Source organism: Populus alba, chromosome 17 (genome assembly GCF_005239225.2).
Source record: "Populus alba chromosome 17, ASM523922v2, whole genome shotgun sequence".
NCBI classification, from domain to species: Eukaryota; Viridiplantae; Streptophyta; class Magnoliopsida; order Malpighiales; family Salicaceae; genus Populus; species Populus alba.
In genome coordinates this window covers 18,177,074-18,191,337 of record NC_133300.1, presented here as the reverse complement: position 1 = coordinate 18,191,337, position 14,264 = coordinate 18,177,074, and the positions used below count along the sequence as shown (strand labels likewise).

General features: G+C 34.7%; 2 protein-coding genes across 3 annotated transcripts; one reads left to right on the top strand and one right to left on the bottom strand.

Annotated features, from left to right (window-relative positions):
• Positions 1–2,092: 2,092 nt before the first annotated feature.
• LOC118028826 (uncharacterized) lies at positions 2,093–6,424 on the top strand. 2 transcript variants are annotated; one of them, XM_035032541.2, is made up of 5 exons: positions 2,093–3,536; positions 4,139–4,197; positions 4,334–4,462; positions 5,027–5,162; positions 5,361–5,857. In XM_035032541.2, exons 1-5 carry the CDS (start codon positions 2,838–2,840, stop codon positions 5,484–5,486), a joined length of 1,149 nt encoding a protein of 382 aa, XP_034888432.1. In that variant the 5' UTR covers positions 2,093–2,837; the 3' UTR covers positions 5,487–5,857. The 2 variants fall into 2 exon arrangements, with proteins under 2 accessions (XP_034888432.1, XP_034888431.1); XM_035032540.2 differs by lacking the exon at positions 5,361–5,857 and adding an exon at positions 5,866–6,424 and having other exon boundaries at positions 2,116–3,536.
• A 1,338-nt stretch (positions 6,425–7,762) lies between these two features.
• Positions 7,763–12,484, bottom strand: LOC118028827 (THO complex subunit 4C). Its single transcript, XM_035032542.2, has 7 exons — positions 12,240–12,484; positions 11,120–11,373; positions 10,186–10,329; positions 10,034–10,102; positions 8,921–9,108; positions 8,359–8,409; positions 7,763–8,151 (listed from the first exon to the last, which is right to left on the bottom strand). The coding sequence occupies exons 2-7, from the start codon at positions 11,318–11,320 to the stop codon at positions 7,962–7,964; spliced, it is 843 nt and encodes a 280-aa protein (XP_034888433.1). The 5' UTR covers positions 11,321–11,373; positions 12,240–12,484; the 3' UTR covers positions 7,763–7,961.
• Positions 12,485–14,264: the final 1,780 nt, after the last annotated feature.

Here is a 14,264-nt window from a genome sequence, read left to right as displayed (position 1 = left end):
ACTCTAAAAAAAAAAGCTAAATAAAATGTGAAAATATTTTTTTTTCACAAATATTATTTCTACATATCTTTTAAAAAAGTCAAAACTAAATGGGGCCACTAAAAAAATAAATCAATTAAATATAGTAATATGAAAAAAAAATAACATTAAATTTATTAAGAAATAATAAAACACGAGCTTTTTCTACTATAATATAATTGGCTCTTTAAATAATTTTTTTTATTAAAATAAATATTTTAAAAATATATATATTTATATTATTTAAAATATAAATTTATAAATTTAATTTTTTAAAATAATATTTTTCATTGGAGATACTATAATAAACCTAACTTTTATGGAAATGAATTCATAGGTGTCTTTTAACGGTTTGGATACAGTTGTTCTTGAAGTACTGTACCCCTTGCTTGTACCTTCCCTTGTTTGTTCATTCATTTCCTGTTTTTATTTACTTGTTTGTTTTTGAGCTAATAAACTAGGCATAATTTAATTTATTAAGGTTATATTTTTGATATTGTTATAATAGTTAAAATGTTTTTTTTTTTAATTTATTTTTAAGATCAGCATATTAAAATAATTTAAAAACATAAAAAAAATTAATTTTTTTAAAATATAATACCACCACAAAAATAAATAAGTTATATATTTCACACGTGTCATGTAAAATATTGGTTAAAAAATCAGATGACGGTGAGAGAGTTACAGCTGGACAATTGCAAATCTTCAAGGGATGGCATCCGGCATCTTGAGCCTTCGCCTTTTCCATATCTTTGCATCTATCCATGTTATTTTACTTTGGGACAATATGATGACAGATTCTTGTTCCTTGCACCAAAGTAATCAAACCCGCCCTTGAGTGTATTAATCCGGATGAATTAAAACAATATATTTTTATACTTTTAAAAAAATTAAATTAAGTTTTGATCGTAAATTAACTAATTAGGTTATCTAAATTTGATCAAATCAACTTCTATTTAGTTTTTTTAAACCGAACTTAAAACTTAGAGTGTGTTTGGCAGTGTGGTACCAGTTGCTTTTCAAATAGTTTTTTATGCCGAAATACATGTCAATGATGTTTTTTTATTTTTTAAAAATCATTTTTGACATCAGCACATCAAAAAGATCCAAAAAGTACAAACCGCACTCAATTTTAGCAAAAAAAAAATTTTGAAATTGATGAAAACACCGGTTGAAACGCAGAGCCAAACGGCTCCTTAATCTAATTACAGTTTAATTAGGTCTTGAGTCTAGATTAAACTGAATTTAATAATTGTGCTCTACATAGATAGAATGTGTGCCCTGTCAATAAGGTTTGGAAGAAAAACATGTGCATGGGCAAACCCTAGAAGGGAAGTTGCATGAATTTACCAAGTTTTCTGGAATTGGAGCATATTCCTTCATCAAGGGCGAAGAAATGTTGTGATCGACAATCTGCAAGCTGAATGGCTTTGGTAGGCTAATATTTAATTTTGGAGGGGAAGAGGAAAAATCATAATTTAATACTCTCCTCGAAGGTCAATCCAATGAAGAGATCACAGAATTTTTAACCAACAAGGAAACGAGGGCATTGCTCTTGATTTTGATTAAATTCTCATGGTCAGTTTGTCACATTTATTGTTTTAATTTATACCAAATATATAAGATTTTAATTGATCACAGAATTTCCCATCATTTAATTACTGGCTCTTGTGTTTGATCAACATCATGAATCCATTCAAATTAAGAAGAATAAGGTCTAAATCTTGAATTTTGTCTTCTAAGTCGAAAGCAATATTAATACCGTTTTACAAAATTAATTAAAAAACACTACATTAAAATCATGAAAAAACAATTTTGTGTACTGATAAATAATTATTTCATGTGTTGGTGCTGTAATACGATGTAGTATATTTTTTAAAAATATATTAAAATTATTTTTTTAGATTTTTATTTTTATTTTTAAAGACAATACATTAAAATAGCACGAGTTCCTATTTTAATTTAATGACAAAAGTGTATCCAAAAGGCATTATATTCCCCATTTTTACACCTATCCTAACATGCAATGAAGCTTTATAGAAAATCTAATAAATCAATCTCTACATCCTTCCTGTTGTTGTGCCTAAGCGTCAAGACAAGCACCTAGCATCTTCACAGGTCACAGTATTTCATCATCCTTCACATTTAAGCAAATAGTATATGAAAAATTCAATAGAGAACACAAAAGACAATACACAATTCACACCCACCCTCCTCCACCCCACTTGAACTCTCCACTCCACCATCCTCTTCCTTCTAGCATCCCCTCCTTCCTCCACTCTCTTCTCTCTCTATAAATTGGTATCCTACTGTTTTCACTGTCTTGTATGACTAACACTAAGCTTCCTTTTCATGTGAGCTTATATGATAAACATTCTTTCCAATGATGCTAAGCCTTTCCCACCTTCTCACTCTCTCTTCTTCTTGAAACTTTCCCCTCTCAGACACAACTTTCCTCCCCATTCCTCCTCCCTCTCTTTCCAAAATCTTCTCATAAATTCCAAGCAATTATCAACCCCTCTCCCTCCCTCCCTCTCTGCACACACCCAATTAGTTACCTCTCTCAAGTTTATATTCTTTCCCCTCAAAATCTCTCTCTATCTCTCTCTCTCTCTCTCTCTCTCTCTCTGAGTGTCTCTGTAAGTTGCAGCTATTTACCTCTCAAAAAGCTCTTTCCTTTCTCTTCAAAACCTCTATCTCTCTAGTTTTTTTTTTGTGATCCAAGATCACACCTTTCTCTTGAAAGCTCCAGTGTTTTCCAAATCTGTAGAAAACCCACTTCACAAATCCCTCTCCAGACCTAAAACCATTCGGAAAAGATGTCTCTCTGTTGTGGAGTAGAATGTGTAGTTATATTAGGCTTTGCGCGCTGGGTTTGGAAACGTTGCACATACATTAGTGGTAATGATAGTGCAAACTGGACATTAGCATCACCAGAAGAGTTTGAGCCAGTCCCTCGTATGTGCCGTTTAGTCCTTGCTGTCTACGAACCAGACCTTCACAACCCTCAATTCATTCCTCAACATGGTTTCCGAATAAACCCTGATTGGGTTATCAAACGTGTAACTTATGAACAAACACAAGGGCGGGCCCCTCCTTACGTCATTTACACAGACCATGATAATAAAGAGATTGTTTTGGCGGTTAGGGGATTGAATTTATACAAAGAAAGTGATTATAAAACGTTGTTAGATAATAGATTAGGAATGCAGATGTTTGATGGAGGTTTTGTGCATCATGGATTGATGAAGTCTGCTGTTTGGTTATTGAATGAAGAAGGGGAGACATTGAAGAGGTTGTGGGAGGAGAGTGGGACAGAGTATGGTATGGTTTTCGCTGGGCATTCTTTAGGGTCTGGTGTAGTGGCTTTGTTAACTGTTATAGCGGTTAATCATAGAGATAAGTTAGGTGGGATTCCTAGAGAGAAGATTAGGTGTTATGCCATGGCTCCGGCAAGGTGCATGTCTCTTAATTTGGCTGTTAAGTATGCTGATGTTATTCACTCTGTTATCTTGCAGGTTAGTTTTGTCGATGGATTGTGTTATTTGGTTGTTTGGTATTTATTGATTTATTTGGTTCTGTGATTTTGTTTGATCTGTGATGCCAATGAAGGCTACTAGTTTTGACCGTCTTGTGTATTTTTCTCTGATGCTGATTGGTCAAAAGTTTGATTTATGTAGAATTTTCTGATAAGATCTTTCGGGTTTGAATTTTTTTTTTTTTAAGGCAATTGTAGGACTTTGCAGTTAACTGTCGTTTAAAGAGGTGTTGGATATTTCATTTTAACTGGTGCTTTCATAGTTTAAATGCCTGGTTGCTGCAGAATCTAATTGATCTGTGTTTCGTATTGTACGATGTGCAGAATTTAGGACGTAATAAGTTGATGAATGGTGCAGTTAGTACCTTGCCTCCCAGCTAAATAAAATGAAACAAATCAGCATTCTTTGAGTGTGTGCATGTCATAATCAACCATATTTTTGTGAAAGTAATTAGGATGCCAGTACTAGATGTTTCATGTTATTCTTTGAATCTGCGTTGTAATAATGTTGTAATTTACTTAGATCACTCTATTTCAGTGTTAAAGGCACTACCTTGATGTAAACATATTGCTCTTATCCAGGATGATTTCTTACCAAGAACAGCTACTCCATTGGAAGACATCTTTAAGTCAATCTTCTGGTTGGTATTCTTATGTCCATGTCATTGTAGAGGCTATCTGTGCCTTTCATTTTGCATACAAATCCTCATCCTCGTAAACTTAGTGGAGTGAGTTCCTATTATTATCTCTTAAACGAGGTGTTGATCCTTTGTACAGCTTGCCCTGCTTGTTGCTTTTGGTTTGTTTGAGAGATACCTTCATTCCAGAAGGTAGAAAGCTTAGAGATTCAAGAAGATTTTATGCCCCTGGACGAATGTATCATATTGTAGAGAGAAGATTTTGCAGGTAACATGTTCAATTTATCAGCTCTGTTAACAAAATGCATTGTCCTACCATGGCCCTAAGCAGTATACAAAACTAGCAAATTTTTTATTGCAAAGCATTCACATGCATAATTTGCAATTTTGATCAACTTTATGGACCGTAGTTTGCTTTTGACATCCTCTTATTGCTAAAATAGGTCTTACCTTTATAATCTATGATCTTCTATTGTTGCTCAACCCTCCTTATTCTGTCTCTCTCAATAACAATCACACAAACCAACCGTTAGACGGTCTGCATCAAGATGCTATTTCATTAACTTATAATCCATTCAGTTGCCCAATTATTGATTGTAAAATGATAAAAATGCAGTTTAATCATTCAGCTAACTGGCACCTTTTTTTTTTTAATAAAGTGAACTTTTACCATCCTTGTGTTAAAATTGGGTTTGAAAATAACTATATTCTCCTTAATTTGGTGTTTGATTCATAGTAATTTCCTCTCTCCCTTGAGAACATTGATGGTATAATTCTCACTGAAAACACTCGTGCATGTCCTGAAAATTTTTCCTTATTCTGGTTGTCACAGATGTGGGAGGTTTCCTCCAGAGGTCAGAACTGCCATTCCTGTAGATGGAAGGTTTGAACACATTGTCTTATCATGTAATGCCACATCTGATCATGGAATCATTTGGATAGAAAGGGAATCAGAGAAAGCCTTGCAGGTAAGTCTTTTCCTTTTGATAGTATGTTATTGTTCCATTTCATTTATAATCATCTAGCAAGTTAGAGCAGTAAAAGCTTGGTGTCTTCACTAGCGTAGAAAATAAATAGTTTTACCTTTTAGTATCATACTGCAAAAGTTTCTCTACCTGGAATTAGCCATTTATCTGAGTACATGCCCTCATTTTTCCCATTCACAGGTCATTTGGATCAAGCATTTGAACCATTTGGATTTGGTGATGGGTTTTGTCTTTCTTCCTTCCTCCCTACAGATACACATGCCAGCCCACAGCTTATGCGTGCAACTTTGTACTAACTGCATATAATGTGTTTCTGCTTGATTTATTCAAATCTGATATTTTGATACGTTTTTCTCCTTGCGGACAGGCGTCCCCCCCATTCTCCTCATTTACACAAGTCAGGCATATATGCTTCTTACCCCACAGGGCATTGACATTTCTAATCCCTGTTTCATCAGTCCAATTTAAATACAGCTATTCTATAGTAGTTCTTTACTATCAGCTGACTAAAGCCAGCCACCAAGATTACATAAAATTGCTTCCCTTAAGATTGATTAGGGTACTTGTATCAAAACAAGTAACACCAGAGGGAGAGATTTTTTTCTTTTGCCCTTTAATTTCCAGGGCTCAACTTCTTTATTTGTTGAACAGTTTACTGACGGTTAATGGTATTGATTTTCCACAGAAAATGAAGGAAATTGATTCTGGAACCATTACAACTCCTCCAAAAGTACAGAAATTGGAAAGGATGCAGACAGCTGAGCAAGAACACAGGAATGCATTGGAAAGAGCTGTCAGTTTAAATATTCCTCATGCTGTGACCACCCCAGATGTAGAACCCTTGAAGGATAACAGGACAGAGCCTTCCCTGTCCGAAGGCGTCCAAGCCTCACAATTCAAATCAACCTCCACTGGCAGAAAGACTAACTGGGATGAAGTGGTTAAAAATCTTTTCAAGAAGGACGAGTCAGGAGACCTTGTTTTAAACAAAGAAGTATCTGCTCCAACTCACAACATTTCTGTTGGCCAACCTTCATGAATACAATTTATTCTTTCATTCGACCTTTTAGTAAGCTGAGAGTGTGTATATCTTGTGTAAAACTCCTGCTAAGATGCCATACAACCCCTGGTTTGCAGCTATGGGAGAAGATGGTGAACCGCAGAAATGCATCCCCACTCATCGTCTTTATAATCGCATTTGTTCTTTGGGTGCTTGTCTCGCATGGAAGGGGTTTTTCATTGTATCCGGTGGCTATGTTCTATGTTGTTCATGCTATTTGTCATTCTCAGATGCAAAATCTTGCCTAGAGTGCAAAAAAGCCAAGGATGAAAAAGAAAACCCTTGTGCAAACATTGCATCAGCTCAGCTTTGAAATTGTTCCAGGATCAACTGAGCTCATTAACTCCCTCGAATATTTCGTGTCTTCTCATCCTTCCTGATGCTTGCGCATGTAAGGGCTTGTTAGTCGCGTTAAAGAATTCCAAGTTCAAATTTTTGGAGCAAGACTGCAACCTGAATGAGGGGCAATTGTTTAAAGAATCGTACTGCCTGGACATGAATGCTTAATATGGCGCCCAATGTGGAGAAACTATCACATAAATTCTCATCCTACCACGTTACTATGCTATAAAGTTGGAGGATGATGAGCTAGTTTTGTTCATGTAAGTATTATCCATGATTACATAAGTTCTTGGATTATTAAACAAGTTATCAATCATTCAGCTAGTAGGTCTTCATAAGCACGCATGTCTTGTCCAACATCCAAGTAAATGAATGTTGAGGCATCGATGCTGGCATTGCTTTGACCTCACCTCTTCATGCGTGTTAGCTTGTTTGATGTTTCATCAAACACATACAGACAAGAAGAAACTATGGGGTTGTATGGTATCATTTTCGTCATCTTTTTTGTTTTGTAATTCTTTTTCAGAAGAAGCACTTAATCTTCATCGGATATTCAAATTAGTAAAAGCGATGATAATATTATTCAAAGATGTAAGGTGTGGTCCTTTCATTCTGTTCCGTCTCAATTCTCGATTGCACGGATGGTACGACCCAGAACATCTGGCACCTTATCTCTACCTGACTCCCAGGAATCCTACTTGGCGGCATCCCATCGCCTCATCCCTCGGATCCCAGCCTGACCTCAAAGCATCCAATACTTGATCAGGACCGTTGGTGTACAGGACCTGATCACCCAAGGCACCCCAAACTCATAACCTAAATCCTTATCAGTGTAAGAAATAAATTACGAGGGCTTTTGGGAACACGTTATCATTTTGTCTATTGAAAACGAAGGCCAAAATTTCACATTTTGCTTTCAATTTTTTGAAATAAAAAACAAACAAAACCAACAAATTATTAAAATAGGCAAGTTTTTGGATGATGATTCTTGATTGAATATTACCATGTTTAATACCCCGAGCACACCAATTCCAAAGAGATCAAACTAGAAATGAAAAGTCATTTCCTTGTTAAGATTTACAATCATTCTAACAAGTATTGGGAATGATACCATGTTAAACAAGGATGCGAGTAGCATGGTCATATTAGCCTCTTCATAACACTATATACAAATAAAATATATAGAGAATCAAGAAAATACGAAGGCGATTATGAGTTGGAAAGACAACCAACATTCTCTGTTACAAAAAGCTTCCAGGCTAGTGTTAAAAGTTAGCAAAAAAAGGAACAGACATCACTGCAAGTAACGAGTTTGTGGAGCTAACGACGATGAACACAAACTGATGCTATGTCTAGTTGGGAACGAAAAACTTTCGAAATTAAGTTTGCATTGCTTCAGCATGGTAACTTTCCAATTCCTTGTCCAGCTCATCTACTGACTTTTCAACAGGATGCTTCTTCCCACGGCCACGTCCTCGGCCAGTAGCTTGGCCACGTCCTCGGCCAGGAGCTTGGCCACGGCCATTCCTCGTACCATTCCTTAGATTCCCACCTCCACGATGACTCTGACTGTGCACAGAGACAGCAAAAAATAATAATTAAAAAGATGTAAAATAAAAAATAAAACCTCTTCGACATGAGAAGAATAAGGGAAACAAAGGAGTTTTGTTCAACCTAACATTAATACAACTAAACAAAGAACAGGCAGAAACGATACTGTTTTAAGGAATTAAACCAACAAGCAAAACAGCCACATGTGAAGAAGAAAAAGCTTACCCAGAACCACGATTATTTGCACCAGCACCTCTTCCACCACCTAATCCATGTCTGCACAATTTTCAAACTATCAATGGAAGCGTTCTGAAAATATAATTATCATCTTCAGGAAAAAGCTTCTAAGTAATGCTTTCCATCACACCCTCAAACGGATAACAGTGTTCAAGAGAGTGACATAATGTGAAAGATGCAATCTTCATGTTAACCAGGACTCCAGCCAAACAGCCAGTAAACATGCATGAATGAAAAGCTAATTTTCTAAGACCGAAGCTATTGATCCCTTCTTATTGAACAACAAAATCAGCCAAAACTACAAAGGAAATCAAACTACAGACAACAAGCACTGTAACCTCATACAGTCTACAAACTCTTGCAAGCTTGGATTCCAGCTTCAAGCACACAAGGAAAGCAAGCTACCCATGAAAAAGTTAAAAAGTTCTATAGCAAATGCAAAACATTTGATAGTTCACCAGAAAAGGACATAATAGATTGACAGATTCAGATGAAGAATGCAACATCAAATCAAATAATGAGAACAAAGACAAGCAAAAAAACCACATACGTTGTAACAACAGTTCTCTTCTTCTTTCCATTTGCTCCAGCAACATTCATTCGAGCTGAAATAGGCACCGCTGGATTGGGACCCACAATCTCAATCTTCATGGGCTTTCCATCTAACAGAACATTGTTATACTTCTTAAGAGCAGCAAATGCATCGCTTCTTCTTGTATACATAACTTCAGCTGAGCCCTGTTACCAAGCTATAAACATTAGAAGTTTCCAATCCAGGGAGAACACTTCGAAACCAAAACAGTAAATGGCAAATTTAAACAAAGCCAATCAATGTACTGAGGAAAAAGCTATGACTAACAAACTTAAGACACATGAACCACAAGAGCGCTGTAAATGTCTATTTATTTATGAAAACAGCGGGTGTTTTCCTGTAGCATGTTGGGTATTCATCTAATTTTTAGGACATGTTCAAAAACCATTCCAACAAAAAATCTAAGCAAATAACTCATGAGAGGCACTAAAGCACAACAAAGGAAACAAAAAGGACCATGAAAAGCAGGCTCTTCACTGGACCAGTGTCATAGGTGCATGCAAAAGTGTGAGTGAGGAATCAATGGGCTGAGGTGAATACATCAGAGGAGATAATTTATAGTTAGCATCTAACCAAAATATAACAATAAGCAGAAAGGAATTTTTTTCCTTCTCTTTGCCAAGTCTGTGTTTAAGAACAAAAACTTCAATTCTGCAGATCTGACAGTTTGCAAGTCCAACTAACAGACCTGCCCAGGACATTAATAATTTTTCTCTAGTTAATAATTTTTTCTCGTTTTTCCTTATAGATATTCTTTTCTCCTTCTTGCCATTGACAATAAAATGATTCACCCCTATTTTTCATCTCATAGCAAACACATCCAGATTTGAGATTTCATGATTTCACTAGATATATCACATGTCCTTGTAAATGCAGGCAAATGCAAGCAATTACTCTTCCTTGTGGTCAGCACATGATTAATGAAACCTCCCAGCCTTTAACATGCAACTCATAATTATTAAATGATATAAAGCCAAACTTCCAGAGAGAGAATCAAATGATATTCAAGATCCAACCACATGGTAGCAGCACTAACATAAAGAAGTTCAGATATTAAGAAATTGAGCTTACACTAGAGCGACCATCTTTGTCATAGTGAACAGTGTATCGTTTCAGATCTCCAACCTCTGCGAAGAGCTCCTGAGTTCCCCAGAAAACTTATTTTAGAAAGCCAAAACAGCACACAGAGCATCTATGATGAAAACATATAGCTTAAGTTGTACCCTTATGTCTTCGTTGGTCACCCCATAATCCAAGTTTGAAACATATAACTTGGTTCCAACTTCTACTCCTGTTATTCCTGCAGCTCTAATGCTATCCTCAAGCAAATCATGCTGCCAAGGCAAACTCCTGACTCTGCGAGAAGGCTGATGACATCAAATAGAACATGTCAGCTTATTTCCATAACAAGATCACCATCTCCAATATCAATCTCAGTTGAGGAATTTCCCATAAGATAAAAAGCAACTGCAGTTTAGTAAAAAGATCAAGTAACCATGTCTCCAAACTTCAGGAGGTTGAATTAATAGATGGCAGATAGGAGTAAAGGATTCGACCCACTGCATGCGAAAACCAGTGCTATGATATAGGTGAGAGCTCCAGTTCTGAAGTTAAGCGAAGGAACTCCTTTGCAAAAACACCATGAACTAGGAGAGATGAGTTCTCGCACCGAAGAACTTCCGCACATAACAGGAGGATCCATCATAATCTTTCCGTCTAAACAAGTCAAAAGCTAGAACTGTATAATATGGATTATATAGAGGACTAATTGTTAACTGACATTATGCTACTGGTGCGAACTCCATTCCCAAATATTCACCTATGAAGCCCAGGATAAAATGCTAGGAAGTAGCATGATAACTGGATGAGGACCAGAAAAACTTCTGCACAGACCCACGTCATATCAGATCTGTGGAAAATATCCAGTATATAGACCCAATAACCCAAAAGTACAGCTAAATCCCAAGATAATGATATAAATGCAACGAACAGTAATGCTTTAGTGGATGAGGCCAAGTGAGCTTCGCCATGAACAAATTAATATTAAGATCCACTGTATTTTGACTTTTAGCGTAATAGAGATCCCTTCCATTTGGATTTCATAATCCTAGAAGGTTCTGAATCATATTCATATACCATCCACAGTTTTGAGCTTGCCTTAGCAATGGAGTATTTTGATGGCCAAGTATTCACTGAGAGAGGGCCTCTTCGAACGACCCCTGACATCCTTCCATTATTAAAGGACCTAACAGGCCCACGTCCACGGCCACGTCCACGGCTGGCCCTACCTCGTCCTCTACCTCTCTCCCTGTTTTTCTTTATAATGTCATCAAGAGACATATCCACAGTTGCAGCCATTGAAATTGCAGCAGCAGCACAAACGTTTTTGAGAAAATGAGCAGCAAGTAAACCTGCCATGTGAAGATACAAAGGAAAAAACAATGCAATGATCAGTATCAAAACATTGGCATAAGAAATACTACATGCTTAGTCAACATTCACCAACAGTCCCTTACAACATAACCCTTAGAAAGCACATATTAACAATAGATCTATTGTTAATGTCTCCACCACACCAATAAGATTTTCAACAGAAACTATATATAGGCAAGCAATGGTGTGCCAGATACTAAATATTGTAACTTTAACACTTAAAGAGTAGTAGAATTCAGTCTCGATCTCTGAAAAAAGTCACAAAAAACCCAACAATTTACCAAAATGCTCAGTCAACAACATAAAACAAACAAATCTAACTAGCATGCTGAAACTCCTATTTCTATAAGGAAAAGAGACAGAAAAAATAAATTTACAACAAGAAAAACAACTTTAATTAGTTATAAAATGAATTTCAGAAGTCCAAACACTCGGACTAAAACATTGACCATTCAAGAACAAACAATAAACCCTTAAATTTTTGTTTTTTGTTGTTCACTCCAATTTCTCGTCAATATACAAATATTCCTCGTCGAGAAATATTAGATCCGAATCAAGCGTGAAGCAACAAAATAAACCTCAGATGCTGCTATTACGGATCTAAAATTTTCAAAAAAAAATCACAAAATCCCACAGCTTCAAATCCCTAAACAAACAAACAAACAGAGCCTCTGAAATAAAAAGGAACAGAAAACCCCCAAAAAAGCAGAAAATAAAAGAAAACTTCTAAGTCCCTTAAAGCATAGAGCTACTGAAGTCAATAACTCAGCCAACAAACACAAGTCAGATCCCTGGAATCGAAACTTAAAAACACAACACCGAGAGAGGAGGAGAGGGTGAGTACCTGTAGAGAATCAAAGATCGGGGTAAGATCTAGAGAGAGGGAGGGAGGGAAACTGGGGATTCAGGTTTAGGCGGGGGATTTTTATCGAGGGTAAGATCCAGGGCTTTTTTCTAGGGATTTATTTTTGAGGGACTGAGGGATGTGTCTCGAGGAAGGCGGGGGTATTTATAGAGGAGAGAGAGGGAAGAGATTGGAGAGCAAGTTTACGCGTTTAAGGCGTTGGGGGCTTTGCTTTGTTTGATGGTTTGTGACCCTAGTCCCTTGTTTATATTGTTTTATGTGGGCCATGGGCCTAGAATTTGTGCTGGTACAATTGACAAGGGGCTTTAATATTTTTCTGAAGTCCTAGCAATGCTAGGTTGTTTTTCCTGTATTATTAAACTCGGAGTGCCCTGACACATGAATCCGCTAATTTAAGAGCTGGATCAGGCTGAATTTGTTAAAAGACTGCTCAGTGTAACGATCTGGTCAAATTTGATAAACTTGATGGGTCAACCTGTGATTCAGATAAGATCCAGCTAAGACGTGGTGTGTTTTTTTTTTTTTTTTTTCAAAATATTAGATTTGAAAATTATTAATATATATATTCTATATTTTCAAAAAATAAATTATGTTTTTTAATGTATGATAAAAAAATCTTTTGGTTTAAATATTTCAACTTAAAAGTATAACATAGTATTCTTTTAATGTGGAATTTAAAACCTATTAGTATATATATTTAATATTCTAAGGAAAAAAAACTTATATTTTTTTAATATGGGATTTGAAACCCATTACTATATATTTTATGTTTCAAAAAAAAAAATTATCTTTTTTAATGTGGAATTTGAAGTACATTAGTATGTATAATCTATGTTTACGAGAAAAAAAACTATGTTTTTAAGTGTGGAATTTGAAAACTCATTAGTATATATACTATATATTTCCAAAAAAAAATTATTTTTTTTCAATTTGAGATTTGAAACACATTAATATACATATTCTACGTGTTCTAATAAAAAAATTATCTTTTTTCAACGTGAGATTTAAAATCCATTAGTATATATATTCTATACTCACAAGAAAAAAAAAAGCTATGTTTTTTTAATGTATGATAAAAAAAAATTTATTTAAATATTTCAACTTAAAAGCTTAATATAATATTTTTAATGTTGAATAAAACACTCTTTAAAATATTCTTTTAAACTTCATTATTTATTATATGTATAGCTTATATTTACATAGATTTTTTCTTAATTTTTTCATATAAAGTATTAAAGCTTTATTTTTATTTTTATTTTTCGAGTTGACCCGGGTCAACCTATGAAACCTGGGACCCAACCCCTTGACCGGGTTAACCCTTGGATCGGGTTTAATAACTATGGTTTGTTTCAAATATACGAATAAAGTTTTTTAAAAATGTTTTTGATTTAAAAACATATAAATAATATTTTTCTATATCATTATATTAAAATTATTAAAAAATATAAATTTAACAAAACACACCAAAATATAGTTTTCAACCACAAAAACAAACTACAATGAAAATTAAAAATGATATGCTTTTTTTTTATTTGAAATAATAAAAATTCATTGTAGAGTTATTGTATAAATATATTTATTCTATGTTTTTATTTTTATGTTTTTTTCAATCAAACATATATATTATTTTATATTTCCAGTTAAATTTTTTTTTTTTTATCAATTCACATGTTATTTTCATTTTATTAATAATAAGGAGTGAAGCTATCACATATTGATCGGTCAAAAAAAAGTTTCAACAATTAAAAAATTGATAATTTGGGACCTTTCCTTTCTTAAAATATGACGAGCAAAGATTGAATGAGGCTGACTCCTTAATATCTTTCTAGATATTTTTAAATATTTTGATTATTTAATTTGTGCTTTTATATCTAATATTACAGTGACCTAAACTCATATAGATCTTATTAATATTAATCAAATACAGTCTTAGGTCCTGATTTTGTCATTGTTTTAAAACACAAGAAACAAAATAATATTTATTTTTATATTTTAAAAATACTT

What these genes read in the sequence shown, in the direction of transcription:
- LOC118028826 (XM_035032540.2), top strand. Translation starts at nt 2,838, where the DNA reads ATGTCTCTCTGTTGTGGAGTAGAATGTGTAGTTATATTAGGCTTTGCG. An exon ending in ATCTTTAAGTCAATCTTCTG is followed by an intron (nt 4,198 to 4,333) that starts GTTGGTATTCTT and finishes TCCTTTGTACAG; the next exon opens with CTTGCCCTGCTTGTTGCTTT. An exon ending in AATCAGAGAAAGCCTTGCAG is followed by an intron (nt 5,163 to 5,865) that starts GTAAGTCTTTTC and finishes GATTTTCCACAG; the next exon opens with AAAATGAAGGAAATTGATTC.
- LOC118028827 (XM_035032542.2), bottom strand. Translation starts at nt 11,320, where the DNA reads ATGGCTGCAACTGTGGATATGTCTCTTGATGACATTATAAAGAAAAAC. An exon ending in AAGAGAACTGTTGTTACAAC is followed by an intron (nt 8,410 to 8,920) that starts GTATGTGGTTTT and finishes AAAATTGTGCAG; the next exon opens with ACATGGATTAGGTGGTGGAA. An exon ending in GCAAATAATCGTGGTTCTGG is followed by an intron (nt 8,152 to 8,358) that starts GTAAGCTTTTTC and finishes CTCTGTGCACAG; the next exon opens with TCAGAGTCATCGTGGAGGTG.